This window comes from Gymnodraco acuticeps, unplaced genomic scaffold (assembly GCF_902827175.1).
Source record: "Gymnodraco acuticeps unplaced genomic scaffold, fGymAcu1.1, whole genome shotgun sequence".
NCBI classification, from domain to species: Eukaryota; Metazoa; Chordata; class Actinopteri; order Perciformes; family Bathydraconidae; genus Gymnodraco; species Gymnodraco acuticeps.
Window position 1 is genome coordinate 415,669 of NW_022990595.1, and position 16,230 is coordinate 431,898.

General features: G+C 41.5%; 1 protein-coding gene across 4 annotated transcripts in view; it reads left to right on the top strand.

The window, feature by feature from the left end:
- Positions 1-14,514, top strand: part of LOC117554438 (transportin-2) — a 32,354-nt gene extending 17,840 nt beyond the window's left edge. For 3 of the 4 annotated variants that reach the window (XM_034228879.1, XM_034228880.1, XM_034228881.1), the window contains 2 exons: positions 317-465; positions 2,990-5,743. In XM_034228879.1, the coding sequence (XP_034084770.1) occupies positions 317-424 (108 nt within the window). In that variant the 3' untranslated portion in view covers positions 425-465; positions 2,990-5,743. Of the gene's footprint in view, positions 1-316; positions 466-2,989; positions 5,744-13,009; positions 13,109-13,475; positions 13,553-13,847; positions 13,924-14,153; positions 14,254-14,455 lie in introns of those variants that run through there. The other variant, XR_004570272.1, reaches the window with a different exon arrangement.
- Positions 14,515-16,230: the final 1,716 nt, after the last annotated feature.

The following is a 16,230-nucleotide window of genomic DNA, read 5'->3' on the forward strand; positions in this document are numbered from 1 at the left end:
CAAGGGTGGTTTTCACTATAAGTAAAAAAGAAAATTTGGACGGACACTATAATTTACATTTTTGTACTATGTTCAATCTGAATTTATATTAAAATTGAAAAAAAATCTATATTGATTTTGACTTTTTTTACATCCAACTTACAGGTTTATAATTGCTTTGAGAAAAAAGATTATGCATTTACCCCTTTTTTAAAAGGGAAGATAGTCATTTTAGAGCATGAGACCTGAAAAACGGGGCTTAACAGGTTAAACTCTCAATTGTAAACATCGATTTACTGAGTTTATTCGGCATTCATGACTGTTTTTCTTTTCCAAGATCTTGCATGGCTTCAAGGACCAGGTGGGGGAGGAGAACTGGCAGCAATTCTCAGAGCAGTTCCCACCTCTGCTGAAGGAGCGCCTGTCTGCCTGCTATGGCGTTTAACCCGACCTCTTCCTCGTCCACACAGGACACCAACCTGTTAGGTATGTCCAGCAAACCCCCCCATAATTTAGTCGGAATGCTGATACAGCATTCCAACTACTTGTTCTTCTATGCACAAATTCTTTATTATTTTTATTCCGCCGGGTTATTTTGCGCCTCTTCTGCTCCCACATTCCACATCGCAGAAACTCCGCTCAAACATCAAAACATTCTGCTCGATCGGGAATCGATGGCTATTTTTCTCATTCATAACTTTCATAATTCCAGGGATATATCCCATAATTCATCACATTTTTAACATGGAAGTCAATGGAGAAACTCTTCAGACTTGAAAAGTCTTCATGCGACTTCAACTGCCAACTGCTCCTTCATACTTTCACTCGGAAACCTCATTCCAACTTTCAAATGTTATACATCTTTCTGACATTATTCGTGTTACACCATTTTTAAATCAGATTCATACTTTTAGAAATATTAAACATTGTTCAGACCTTGGTAAAGAGGCCTTCTTCAGATTTTAACATGAGTGTATTGCGCAGCTCGTAGAGTGCGTGATGGCACAGAGTGGAGGAGAGCTTGAAATTCGCCTTCATATATATATTTTTTTAAACCTGCCATAATTCCCAAACCCTACACTCCTTGGACATCATTTTTTCATGACAAACGTAGGAAAACATCTCGTAGCTTGAAAAATAAAAAATAATTAAACAAAATGCCTCTTGAGGGCATGAAGTGACAAAAACTTTCAACATGTCTCCATTAAGGCCCATTGTAAATTCAGCCTGATCTTTCCTCACAACAGCAGCAGTACACATTTAGGCTGCCAAAAAGGCCACATTATTGACCCGAAAGTACATAAAAAGCACACTTCAGACGCTCAGTGTCCTTGACATGCTTCACGCGTTGAAATTTCACCGATATCTGTCACGGTTCTTCAACAAACCGTTCACAAGTAAGAGGTTTATCTCATTCAGAACAATGGAAAGTCTCTCCTCGCACTGATTACTGCACATCACCATGGAAACCTTTGATCTCTGGGCTCAAGCACAGGTGTTTCATAATGTCGTTGGCTCAAACATAAACACCTATGTGTTGGAGATATGACATGATGAACTCATGACTCCAACTGACAAGCTCAGAACGCCACCAAACATCACATGATGGTTAATACTGTGGCCCTGAACAGCTCTACATCAAATCTGATGTTACATGATGTGGTGGTACCATGACAACGCATTCCTCGCCATAAAACAATGTCGTTGTAACTCCAATGTAACATCCCTTGCCAAACTTCGCTTGTATATCACCGATCCATGCCAAATCTGAGATCTCAACATAGGCTGTTTCCATGGAAATGCATCCCTCGCCATAAACAAGATGTTGTCGTAACTCATATGAAGGGTCAAAACAGCACTAGACTTCATGATGGCTAATGGTCCAGCCTTCAACATGTCTATGTGCCATTACTGAGTTTTCCTCAAAAGCTGTTGCCTTCGCCGTAAAACACGATATTGCTATAACTCCTTATGAAAATCGTCAAAGTGCTGAAACTTCGCATGTGCTAACAGTCCAGCCGTGACAACATCTACGTGACTGTTTCTTCAAATGCCGTTGCCATGGTAACACAAGGTTTGCCATGAAACACGGTTTTCTCATAACTTCAGTGAAAATGCTCCCAACGGCCCAAACCTTCACCGGTTTGGTAAAGATGCAGCCATCCACACATTTAAGCGTATTATGCGGTGTCATCAAATGCCGTTGCAATGGCGCCATCAAGTTAGTTCAAAAGTTAGCAGTTCAAATATTCTGCTGCTTTTCCAATTCTTTTTACTTTCTTTTCTTCTCTCATCACACATTCAAGCCCCCAGTGTTCATGTATCATTTCAATCTAAATTCTTCACTTTCTTCTTACACATTACATTTCAGCATAGCAGTTCAGCGTCAGCTTTTCAGCTTAAAGCATTCCCACTAGCAATTTCTTCAGGAACTGCATCAGTGAGGGCAAGCCTACGGACACCACGAGGCCTGTCTGTAAGACATTTATTAATTGTATTTAATACGAATTCTTGTCATTTATTTTATTTATTGTTCTCATTGTTTAAACGTTTGTGTTATGGTTATGGTTCTGGTGTGAAATAAAGCACAATAATTACATTTAAGACCGTTTCCCTTTTTTAAGAAAATATCGAAAAAGAATCGGAATCGCAATTCTTGACTTGGTATCAAAACCAAAATGTTGGTATCGTGACAACACTAGCTACTCCTGACAGTTAAACCTGATATTTAGTAGGTCTGTTAAGTATTGAATGCTGATAATTCTGACGTAATTTGGCCCGTCAAAGTTGTTTGGGCTCGGATAAAATCGCTCCGTTACTTTCGTCCCGTGTTATGTATGTGTGGTATCAGTGTGAGAGGATGACAGCGCGTATAATTTTGATGTGGCCCAAGAGCCAATCACAATAATACCTGCGATGCAGTGAACCAATCACCTTTTCTCTAGTTAATATAAGCTCTTCAGTTACTCGTATGTGATTTTAATTTCTTTCCTCTCTGTCTTTTCCCCAGGTTAATGTAGGGGAGGGATACTGGGGAACTCATTGCACTGCCCAGATTGTGGGGAGAAACACGAGCTGGAGGGATGTGACCGGCTTTGACCCTCCACTCAGCGGACAGCCCCCTTTCCCCCCGCACCCTGTGTGTCTCTCGGAGGGAGGGAGGGTGGGAGGAGGGTGGTGGGTGTGGGAGGGTAAACTGGGGATATACATATACCTCTCGGGTTAAACGCCTCACTTAATCCAACTCACTCTAAAGTGACTTTCGCCCACAGGGATCCTAGGTGAGGTAGGTGAGGCTGGCTTCGACCGCCCCCTCCTCCATTTGATTATTTTGTTATGATGGGTGACGGCTGGGAGGGCAGGGGAGGGGGGGTTGGCAGATAGGTACATAAAAAGGAATGATCTGAACCAGCGTAGGGTGCCACAGTCCCAAACACCACATGCACGTAGTCCGTGGACTCGCACACATAGATGTGATTTAATCAGGCTCGTGCCAGAGGCTAAACTAAAAGAGGCTTTTACTAAGTAACGATGCAGGAAATGTGCACAAATAGTTTGCACCTTTTACTAAGAAATTGCATAAACCATTTGGTGTGCATATACATGGGTCTTCTCTTTTCACATGTACATTTAGCTGAATTTAATTTCCTTCCTCTTCCCTCAGTTACTGAGTTCCTCTCCAATCATAGGCCTCTTGTTTTCCTCTTCGTTTGAGGCTAAAGAAGACGCAGTAGGACTAAGGTTTTACCACCGCAGTACCAAGCTATTGCATGGCATATGATCACCTCTTAAGTGACGCATGTTTAAGTGAATGTTCTGGTCTTGTTGCTCACTTGATTTATTATTAGAGTAATTGTCATCAGTTTGAAGCTGTCAAGTGCTTGGTTAGTTTGTCCTCCCACCCATACATATTGACTAATCAATGTCCCTTTTAGTTTAATGGAGGCTGTGCTTGTGAAGACCAATTCTAGGCAGATGAATACAGGAATTAGCTTAATATCTGATTGTTTGGAGAATCCCTCTGCAACAACAGTTCAAATACTGTAGGTAAGTTGAGAAGCCTTTTTGCTGCTGCTGCTTCATTTTAAGAGACTTCACGAAAACAGACTAAATGAGAGCGATAAGACATCACCAAAAATGAATTGGTTCTTACTCATATAAATGCACTTTTTTCTTTTTGTAAGAAATTGAGAATTTCAAATGTAAGAAACAGTAATAATGTACTGATCTTGAGACATCGTTTTTTTTGATAAGTGATTTTAGGACTGTTAATGGCTTGCTGAAGTAAGCGTAATGATATTAAATGGTAAAATGACTAGGTAAGACATGAGGCTTCTTAACAGAGTTAGTTTTATAATGTAGCTCCTAAGATGGATCGAATAGGATTTAAGAGGGAGACATCTTAATTGCAGTATTTTGGATCTTTGTGAACCTATCAATCCACTTCTGTTTGAGAGTCCCCGTCTTTCTGACCAAAGCTTTTCGTGAAACGGCGGCTGCTCGTGCCATCGAGGCTCCTCCTGGTCATAGTCATTGCATGCTTCTCAGTCTTGCTCCAGTTTTCTTTTTTAAAGTAATTTTTATAATGGATCCATTTGAAGGGATCTACCTTATAAGAGCTTTGTCGATGGCAATGTCACTCTCTGCTGGACTAATAAGGTACTTCTCCAGCTTCTGATCAAACTAGTGATTGTTGTTGCCATATATTCACCCGTTAATACTGTGTAGGATTTGCCTGGGAATACACTGACTCTCGAGTCCAAATGGTTCTCCCCTGACACTGGTTAGCTTATGTGAGAGTGGTGGTCTTTATCCAGCTTTATCTTTTAGTCTTTGTCCATAGTGGATGGTTGTAATGGAAGTGTGTATGGCTGTTTTCTTGTTGGTGTTTTTACTATAAAGGTGTGTACGTGAGTACTGCTTAGATGTAATATTGCACCAGCCCTACAATAAAGTTATGTCAGGAAAGTTAATATGGCCACTTGGAGCTTCAACCTTCACCTGCCAGTTATCACCACTCAAATCTCACTATGGCAAAAAGTCCAAATCTATTTCCTGAGTTGATGGGTTAAGTTTCCTTAACACCTTACAGGGTAGATACTAATGGCATCTTCTCCGGGTTTACCTGAAGGCAAGTGTTGAGTTTGGAGGTGGCCATTTGCTAATCAAAGCCTCGACACATCAGTTCTTGGAGCAGCAACCGGTGAAGCATTAATTACCTGAATCACGCAGAAGGATGCAGCTCCTGGGCCGCGAGAATTGGTTAAAAGTTGACCACTCCACCATGTTGGGATACTCTAAGCGATATACAGAAGTAAATTCAAATGCAAGATGTCCACTTGTTGTTTTTTTATTTTGATGCACATGTGACAGTTTTGTTTTTATTAATTTATTTTGTTTCTGATTTTGTTTTTTGTGCCCCAGTGCACAAATTTCTTTTGGACTTTAAAAGTTTTTTTTTTCCTTCTTTTTATTTAAAGAATAATTTGTTTTCGTTGTTTTATAGCGGACCATTTGATTATGTCAAATCTGATGTTGTGGTTGGACTGAAGGAGGGTCGGTGCTTGCTATGCTTGGTGCATACCTTAGGGAAGAATGTGGAAACACTCATTCATAACTTTTTTCAATCTGATATCAAGGCTGGCAATTGAATTCAATGTAGTACCTTATTTTTTGCTCAACTGTGGTGCAGATGGGATGTTATCCAACGTATCTTTTTATTTAATTTTCTGTGAATAGGGGAAAATAAATTGTTTTCTATTAAGATTTGAGTCGTCTGAAGTTTTGTGTTCCGTTTTATCAACTGAATCTGTTTGGGCCGAACTTGGTTCCTGAACTAGGATGAAATTCCAGTATACATTAAAAACCTAATTAATAAAAAGTATTTACTTTTTTGCACCCAACTGAAATATTGAATTTGATTTGGAAGTGTTCCCTGGGATTATTTTAGATCTATACTGAAGTTAAAGACATGTCAAAAAGATAGACTTCAAAGCAAGCGGAGGTTGGAGAAGTACTCGGATCTTGTACTTCATTACAAGTAGAATTTACCAGAGTGTCTGAGTACTCTGTTACAAGTAAAAGTCCTGCATTCCAAATGTTACTCAAGCAAAAGTATTGGTATCAAAATATACATGGAGTACTTATTATGCAGATTGATCAATTTCAGAATAATATATATGATATGTTTAGATTACAATGATTGATCATTAAAGTGTTATGCAAGCTGGTAAAGGTGCAGCTAGTTTAAATAAGGACAGAGGGTGTTGTATTGTCATACTGATATTCTGTACAAACTGTAAGGTCCACTGAGACAAATGTAACATTTGTGATATTGGGCTATATAAATAAACATTGATTGATTGAAATAACCTGTATTCCAACAGGGTTTTTCAAAAATGTTTTTCCTTGCATGGCCTCAGATCTATTTCATATAGTAAACAAGTCTCCTCACTCAGGTGTTTTTCCACAGGCCCTGACAACTGCAGTCATTAAACCGCTCTTAAAAAAAGCATAATCTAGACCAGTGGTTCCCAAACGGTGTGCCGTGAGGCAAGTCCGGGTGTGCCGTGGGATTTTGTGACAACCATACGTTATTATTGCAATATACAACTACACAAAAATAATTATTTTTTAATTTACTATATCAGTACTTTGTAGGTTTATATGTACGTAATCTGCGCGTCTCCGTGTGCAGTGCTGCATAAACATGCCTGAGTCAGCGATAACTTTCGAGGGGTGGAGGTTAGGGTTGCCAGAAACTGACCATGATCAAAATCGATTATTCGGCAGCCCTGGCGAATAATAATCGATTATTCGACCAACCCGATGTTTGTTTATATCACGTAGTCTTTTCTTCTTCTCTGTCTTCCGGTTGTTGCCTGTTTTGAATGACAAATACACACTACCGAAATATTTCGTTAATAAATATTTCATGAGTAATATAGTTGTCTTTGTCACATTTTATTTGGCATTAGTAAATAATTATGCACATTTACAGATATTTTACATGATATGGTGATAACACGTGTTATAAGGGCTATTTTGCACAATAGGTGTGCCTTGAGATTTGTACTTGTCCTTTGGTGTGCCTTGGGCACAAAAAGTTTGGGAACCACTGATCTAGACGCTTCAGTAATGAACAATTACAGGCCCATATCAAACCTCCCATTTCTAGGTAAAATCATTGAAAAAGTAGTTTTTCAACAGTTTCATTTCAAACCTTTATTTATACAGATAAATCCCATTGAGATCATTGATCTCTTTTTCAAGGGAGACCTGCTCAAGTAGTTCCACATGAAACATAAAAACATAAATAGAACAACAAAAGGACATCATACAGCATCATTTACATAATTATCCACATAAACAGGTACCAATAGCTTCCGATTGAGTAGCATCCAACCGAGCTTTAAAAACATTTAGTGGCACCAGATTGTTCAGTTTCCATTTAATTTGCAGACTATTCCAAGACAGGAGCTGCGCATCTAAAAGCTGTCTTCCCTAAGACAGTCCTAGCAGTTGGCACATTTAATAAAACCACAGCATTCGATCTCAGGCAGTAGCCACTTACAATTTTCCGTGAGATCAGGGAGCAGATATAAGATGGAAGTTTCCAGTTGAGTAATTTCTTGCATTTAAATAACTGTTTGGATGTGTTCTAGTCAGGATTTCGTCCAAACCACAGCACTGAGACTGCTCTTGTAAGGCAAGACAAGTTTATTTATATAGCACTTTTCAACACAAGGCAATTCAAAGTGCTTTACAAAAAATGAAAGACATTAAGAAAATGGCATTTAAAATCAGTCATTAAAAAGAAAAGATAATAAAATAAACATTAAAAGAAAAAATACATGGATAAAAGTTACAGTGCAGTTTAAGATGTGAATAGTTCAATTAAAAGCAGCGACAAAAAGAAAAGTCTTCAGTCTGGATTTAAAAGTAGTCAGAGTTGCAGCGGACCTGCAGGTTTCTGGGAGTTTGTTCCAGATATTTGGAGCATAATAACTGAACGCTGCTTTACCATGTTTAGTTCTGACTCTGGGGACAGAAAGCTGACCAGTCCCTGAAGACCTGAGAGATCTGGATGGTTCATAATTTAGCAGGAGGTCAGAAATGTATTTTGGGCCTAAACCATTCAGTGCTTTATAAACCAGCAGCAGTATTTTGAAACATATTATTTGACACACAGGAAGACTAAATGAAGTGGGAATTAAAACGAGTATACCTGAACGAAAAGTATTACAATTACCTCAACATGTACATAGATGGATCTAAGAAGCAAGAATGCGTGGGGATAGGGGTATATCCCAGAATTCAAAATATCAATCTCAAAACGAGTGTCAAATAACTTATCAGTTTATTCAGCAGAAATACTAGCAGCAATTATTGGGCTACAATGGGTTGAAGAGGTCAGACCTGATAGGGTGGAGATATGCACAGACTCACTATCTGCTTTGAAAAGCATACAGTCGACAATAACTGTTAGAGAAGATTTATTTATTGAACTTAACCATTGCTTACTGAGACTTCAGAGGAGGGGAATAGATGTGCAGTTATGCTGGGTGCCATGAGGGGGTTAAAGGGAATGAGCATGCTGATAAGTTAGCAAAAGGAAATAGCAATACAAGTTTCACTTGGGAAAGGAGAAGGAAAAGCAATAATTAAGAAGAAGGGTATGGAAATATGGCAGAACAGGTGGGAGGAAGATCAGAAAGGGAGGAGATACCACAAGTTACAGAAATCAGTCATAATAAAGATCTATACAGAAAGGAACATACGGGAGGAGATCACCATCACTAGACTCAGACTGGATCATGCAGGATTAAACGGCACAATGTTTATAATGGGAAAAAGCGAAGTTGAAGAATGCAGGTGGTATGGAGTGAAGTAAAATGTGGAACACATCATATTACACTGCAACATGTGCAAAACAGAGAGGGGGAAACTGAGAAACAGGGTCAGAGAGGCAGGAAGGGAGTGGAGCCTGATGGGGATACTGGGAACAGAAGCTGAGGGGGTTAAGAGCTACCAGGAAGGGAGTGGAGCCTGATGGGGATACTGGGAACAGAAGCTGAGGGGGTTAAGAGCTCCCAGGAAGAGAGTGGAGCCTGATGGGGATACTGGGAACAGAAGCTGAGGGGGTTAAGAGCTACCAGGAAGGCCATTCTTAAGTATTTGAGTGAAACAGGATTGATTGGAAGAATTTAAAACAACGTAAATACAATGGTATAATTCCAAGTGGTGATAGGATGATGTGGTGATACACACTATTGTACAGTAGGTGGCGATATGCACCTTAAAGTTGTTTGCAATCCGCCAATAACCGAGAGAAGAAGAAGAAGCCGACCCCGAGCTGTCCGACTTCAGACGAGCTTTTTGAGACCTCCTCCGGCTGCAATCGGCTATTCTCGTCTACTTTCGAGTTTTCGAGGCGAGCCGCAGCTCTACTGAAACAAGCCTAATAAAGTCACCACGTGACACCGGCTATATATCCCGGTGTCGTCAGAGGATCTGTTCCTTTTCACGCTGCGCGAGAGCAACGTAGCTACATTCTTGTAGGCTACAGCGTTCGGTTTGGTTTGAACGTCCGATCTGAGGGAATTCTCTGCATACAGCTGGCCACGTGCAGCTTCGCGACTGATCCAGTCGGAGCCGCGGGTTGTTGACTCGTCCTTCTGGAGCTATGGCCGGCTGCGCAGAGCTTCGATGGAAAGGTTTGTGTCAACTTTCTTGGTGATGGCTGTGTTCCCGCACCCTCTCCCAGCTAAATTTGATTGCTGTCTTGTTTATTGTTTGGCTTAGACATTCTGGTGACGACAGTGTTCCCGCTTCCTCTCCCATAAAGTTGCCCTTATTGTGCTATGTTTTACTTTTTTGCATAGCTGATTGTGGCAGCGTTGTGCCCGAGCTCTCTTTAGGATTTTGAGTTTCCAGCTTTAGCTGCGTTTCTCGTTCGATTTAGATCAGTAGCGTGGTTCTGCCTAACTATCGCTGTTATTTATGGGTTAAATGCAGAGAATAATTGTCACTGTGTGCTCTGCATTTGTGGCCATTAAAGAGGGTCTCATCCCTCCCATTATTATTATATTATAGTGTGTGCAGACGTTTTAGAGAGAGCAAGCTCCTTTCTTGGCATCTGCAGGCAGCATGGAGAACTGGATACAGCGTGGGAGGCGGGGCCTCATTCATTCCTATGAGAGTTGCTCATGAAGATAAAATGGCCCAACTTTTGAGAGAGCGAAACGTCACATATTACCCATCATGCCTGAGAAGTACCCGTATGTGCGCTCATAGAGCATGCGCAACTTTAACCACGTCAGAAGGGACGAAATAAAACGATAGTTTCATCTGTAACTACGGTTCTATGAATCCCGGATGACCGCCAGAGTATCTTGTCACTCGGAATTATTGTGTGCTCGCGAGAAGATTCTGGGAACAGATCCTCTGACGACACCGGCATATATATATAGCCGGTGTCACGTGGGGTGACAGTGGCTGCATCTCACTTCGGTTAAATGAAATCCTTGCGTCCCTCACTTGCGTCGTTTCCCTGCGTCTAGTCCCTCCCACCAGGGAAGCATGGGGAGATGCAAGGAAACCACGAGAAGCAGGGACATGAGTTTTAAGAGCAATGAGACGTCCTTTCCTCCGGAGCGTCAAATGAAGCAACGTCCGTTTGTGACAACTCCGCACAGCTGGTCGTCTGACAGCAGCCAGCTCTGTCCCCATTATTTTTACAAACACCCCCATCACACATTTACCGACATAAACATTTGTATCATCCCAAATAAATAAAATAAAATAAGAACTCATTCTCAAAAAAGATAACCGCCATTCTTAAAATGTATAAACGAACAATAGTTTGATTAATATTGATTAGGGTGCACAATATCTATCAAAACCCAGTTAGATTACAATTCATTGGATTGCACACTTTGTATGTTTGTGTGGATATGAAGCAAATTCACATTTTAAATAGTACTTAAAGGTGGTTCAGGCACCTAGTTAGGATGCCACCTGGGTGCCTCCCTAGGGAGGTGTTCCAGGCACGTCCAGCTGGGAAGAGACCAAGGGGTAGACCTAGGACCAGGTGGAGGGATTATATCTCTTCGCTGGCCTGGGAGCGCCTTGGGATCCCCCAGTCAGAGCTGGTTGATGTCGCCAGGGAAAAGAAAGTTTGGGGCTCTCTGCTGGAACTGCTACCCCCGCGACTCGACCACGGATAAGCGGGAGAATATGGATGGATGGATGGACTTAAAGGTGGGTTAGGTAATTTGAGAAACCAGCTCGAGTGCGCTAGAATCTGAAAGTACACAACCGGAAAAAAATCTGCCTCTTCCTTCAGACTTCCTTACAGAGCCCCTCCTCCAACACTCACGAACGCGCACATGCTTGTGCTTATTGTTAAATAATAAACCCTTTTTGTCTGCTTACTTGAATATAAAGCCCAGTGTCTGGATATGATGAAAAACCCTTTATTGAAAAAAGATGATGCATTTTGTTTTAATTTCTGATCCAGATATGCCAAATGATGTTTAGCCAAGTGGCACAGTTGAGTGTTTGCCATTTAAGTCTGTGCAAACCACACTGCCAATGTTTTTTTGCTTTGCCATTCATTGTTTTTAATACATGAAAAATGTCCTTCTCCTCATGACAGAACGTTTCTAAAAGTTGTAATACATTCCACCTCTCGTGGAACGAGAACACATGGGCTCAATGATCAAGTCCACTATATGTCATTAAACCTGTGTTAAATCAATGTTCTTCTAGGTGCAGAGATGCAAAGATACTTCAAACGTTGGGAAGCATTTGAGTGTCAGAAGGAGTTGACGTTAACTTGTGTCGTCTCCCTGTGTGCAGCCATTACCATCGGCAGACTGGGTTACGTCTGTCCCCAGGAGGTGGCGCCACAGCTGCAGCAGTTCATCAGACCATGGTGAGTTTATTGTCATTCTGATGTCCCGATTGAACATCCTGACTCTGCTTTTCCAGTGCATGCCGGTATGAGCCAGTGGTTTCTAGTTTCTCTTCTTTTCAGTGATGGAGAAATGTATTTCGTGAAACTCGCCAACTTGTGAAAAAGGGGCCATTTGCTGATTGACTATGTACATTTTGTCCGAGTTCAGGTCTAAATTCATATCGTTTCCTTTGGACCAACTACAGTTTTCACTCTTTCAGCACGTTGTACATTAACTTCAATTAAAGTAAATAGTTGGTTTTTCATACAGATTTGCTCAAACTAATTGTAGCATACTCCAACCTAAAAAAAGTAGTTTTTATTGATTGTTTTTATACAAATGGATGCACTTTAAAACTAATGCCCACTGTCTGGATATGATGAAAAACCCAGCTCATTGACACAAGATGATACTTTTTGTTCCTATATTTTCTGATCCAGATATGGCACAACAGTTTCCACTTTGTCCAGTATTGTTTTCTCTGTAACTTGAACATTTTCCATAGTTCAGAACGGTGGTTTCTAGTTTCTCTCTTTTTATGAACGGAGAAAAAGTCAACCAAAAATGTACAGGAACTTTTATTTATTTTAAGGATAACACTAAAGTGTCTGTTTGCTGCAGGACACGATGCCCGAGGTGAGGCAAAGCTCCTTCGCTCTGCTGGGGGATCTCACCAAGGCGTGCTTCCTGCATGTTAAGCCCTGCATTGGTGAGTGTTTCATCACAACACTGACTTACACTGCCACTACAATGCCTGTCCTCTACTATCTGGCTATCAGCAGTTACCAGCATTGACTGTTTTAATCTCTGTAAAAGCCTTTTATACGAGCACTAAATGTTCCTCCCCAATTTAGTGAATGATGATCACCTTACAGACATTCAAAATCTGATTAAAACGTGCGGATGACTTTTGAGTCTGAGAAGTGTGTGTAGAGCTTGCTGTTTCAAGGAGGGAGAGAGCAGTTTGTAAATCATACATGAAGTTGTAAAGGCAGAACTTGTGTAGTGTAAAAGTGACCGGATGTCTTTCTGTTCGTATTGTAACCTGTGTGTTCGTGTCCTCCCTCCAGCTGAGTTCATGCCCATCCTGGGACTCAACCTGAACCCAGAGTTTATCTCGGTGTGTAACAACGCCACCTGGGCCATTGGAGAGATCGCCATGCAAATGGGTAAGTGCTTATTGTTAAATAATAAACCCTTTTTGTCTGCTTATTTGAATATAAAGCCCAGTGTCTGGATATGATGAAAAACCCTGTATTGAAAAAAGATGATGCATTTGTTTTAATTTCTGATCCAGATATGCCAAATGATGTTTAGCCAAGTGGCACAGTTGAGTGTTTGCCATTTAAGTCTGTGCAAACCACACTGCCAATGTTTTATCGCTTTGCCATTCATTGTTTTTAATACATGAAAAATGTCCTTCTCCTCATGACGGAACGTTTCTAAAAGTTGTAATACATTCCACCTCTCGTGGAACGAGAACACATGGGCTCAATGATCAAGTCAGTATATGTCGTTAAATCAATGTTCTTCTAGGTGCAGAGATGTGGGCGTGGTTCTGCCAAACCTGGTGGAGATCATCAACAGACCCAACACTTTGCTGGAAAACACAGGTACACACACTGTCAGACACAGGCCGTTTCTCAATGTCGAGTATACCTGCTGCAGAGCCACTATTTCAAGTATACTACGTCATCGAGTGGCACCGAAGGACTGTTTAAATGCATGTTAAATGCCCAGCATTCGGCGCCACTCGATGACGTAGTATACTTGAAATAGTGGCTCTGCAGCAGGTATACTCGATATTGAGAAACGGCCACAGTTTAGGTTGTATGTACTTCAAACGTTGGGAAGCATTTGAGTGTCAGAGGGAGTCGACGTTAAATTGTGTCGTCTCCCTGTGTGCAGCCATTACCATCGGCAGACTGGGTTACGTCTGTCCCCAGGAGGTGGCGCCACAGCTGCAGCAGTTCATCAGACCATGGTGAGTTTATTGTCATTCTGATGTCATGAAATCACAAGTTTACTGATATTAAAATGAGATGCTCTTCACTTTTCTGGTTTGAATCCCAGTAGCCCTTATTGCAATACATTTATATGAACTTTAATTAATTGAGAAAGGACCATTATTTTTGGTTTACAGAAGAAAAGGAAGTCATTGGGACAAAATATGGATGAATAAACCTTCCACTTTTGTCCACCCCCCTTTCCCAGGTGCACATCGTTGAGGAATATCCGAGATAACGAGGAGAAGGACTCGGCCTTCAGGGGGATCTGCGTGATGATCGCTGTGAACCCTGCAGGCGTGGTGCAGGTGAGCAGATGTGTAATAAAAGCTGTAGATACTACAGAGGACGTCCAGCTGACTCCTTTCTGGAAATGATGACACACCCAGCTCATTGATTTATAATGATACCTTATGTTCCTATATTTTCTGATCCAGAATCACACTTTACACCCCTGACCCTGTTCTTTTGAGCTCTGAATTTACGCTTAACTTCTCTCTCTCTCTCCAGGACTTCATTTTCTTCTGTGACGCTGTGGCCTCCTGGGTCAACCCCAAGGACGACCTGAGAGACATGTTTTATAAGGTGAGAGCCTCGTCATCAGGAGTACCATCACTGTTCCCATCTTTTCACACTCAAGGACCTCATGTTAGAGGATTAATGTTTTCAATGAAATGTTCCTCAATTTAGTGCTCGCTCGCCACACTGTGATGATCACCTTACAGACATTCGAAATCTGATTAAAACGTGCGGATGACTTTTGAGTCTGAGAAGTGTGTGTAGAGCTTGCTGTTTCAAGGAGGGAGAGAGCAGTTTGTAAATCATACATGAAGTTGTAAAGGCAGAACTTGTGTAGTGTAAAAGTGACCGGATGTCTTTCTGTTCGTATTGTAACCTGTGTGTTCGTGTCCTCCCTCCAGCTGAGTTCATGCCCATCCTGGGACTCAACCTGAACCCAGAGTTTATCTCGGTGTGTAACAACGCCACCTGGGCCATTGGAGAGATCGCCATGCAAATGGGTAAGTGCTTATTGTTAAATAATAAACCCTTTTTGTCTGCTTATTTGAATATAAAGCCCAGTGTCTGGATATGATGAAAAACCCTGTATTGAAAAAAGATGATGCATTTGTTTTAATTTCTGATCCAGATATGCCAAATGATGTTTAGCCAAGTGGCACAGTTGAGTGTTTGCCATTTAAGTCTGTGCAAACCACACTGCCAATGTTTTTTCGCTTTGCCATTCATTGTTTTTAGTACATGAAAAATGTCCTTCTCCTCATGACAGAACGTTTCTAAAAGTTGTAATACATTCCACCTCTCGTGGAACGAGAACACATGGGCTCAATGATCAAGTCCACTATATGTCATTTAACCTGTGTTAAATCAATGTTCTTCTAGGTGCAGAGATGCAGCCGTACGTGGGCGTGGTTCTGCCAAACCTGGTGGAGATCATCAACAGACCCAACACACCCAAGACTTTGCTGGAAAACACAGGTACACACAGTTTAGGTTGTATGTACTTTGTAAAGCACTTTGAACTGCAATCCCCTGTATGAAAGGTGCTATATAAATAAAGTAGGGCTGTCAAGTTAACGCGGTAACGCAAACAAAAATTAACGCCACTAATTATTTTAACGCGATTAACGCATGTGTATTTTTTTTCCTCGGCCGCCCCGTAGTTTCAGAGCGCATCGAGTTTAAAATACCATCTACAAGCTGATGCTGACAGCCCCGCTCCTGCCGCCCGCTTGTGGCAGACCACACTTCCACGCTCACCGGCAGGCACCGACTGACTATTGGGAGGACCGGGAGGGTGTGTGTGTGGCCCGAGCGAGCGAGAGAGAGACCTTACGTGCATTGTTGTTGTTAGCATCTGGTGCTAGCTAGCTGCGCTAACGGATATGGAGCTGTTTAAATGAAAACAGAGGAGCGACATTTCGCCACAACTGCGCCGAGCACTTGACTTTATGCAGGAAGCCAGACAGTGGGACATTGTACGAAAAGTCAGCACACTCAGCACGGATAGTGCAACATGATTGCAGCGTCCAGGCAGCTCCTGTTCGAGCATATGCCTTGAGTTGCACATAGCTCCAACGATCCATCTCTCACACACACACACACACACACACACACACACACACACACACACACACACACACACACACACACACACACACACACACACACACACACACCATTTTTATTGTATTAGGTTCCAGGTTGAATTGAGGCGAATATTTGTAATGTTCAGAAGTTGTTGTGTTTAATATTCATGAGAATATTTG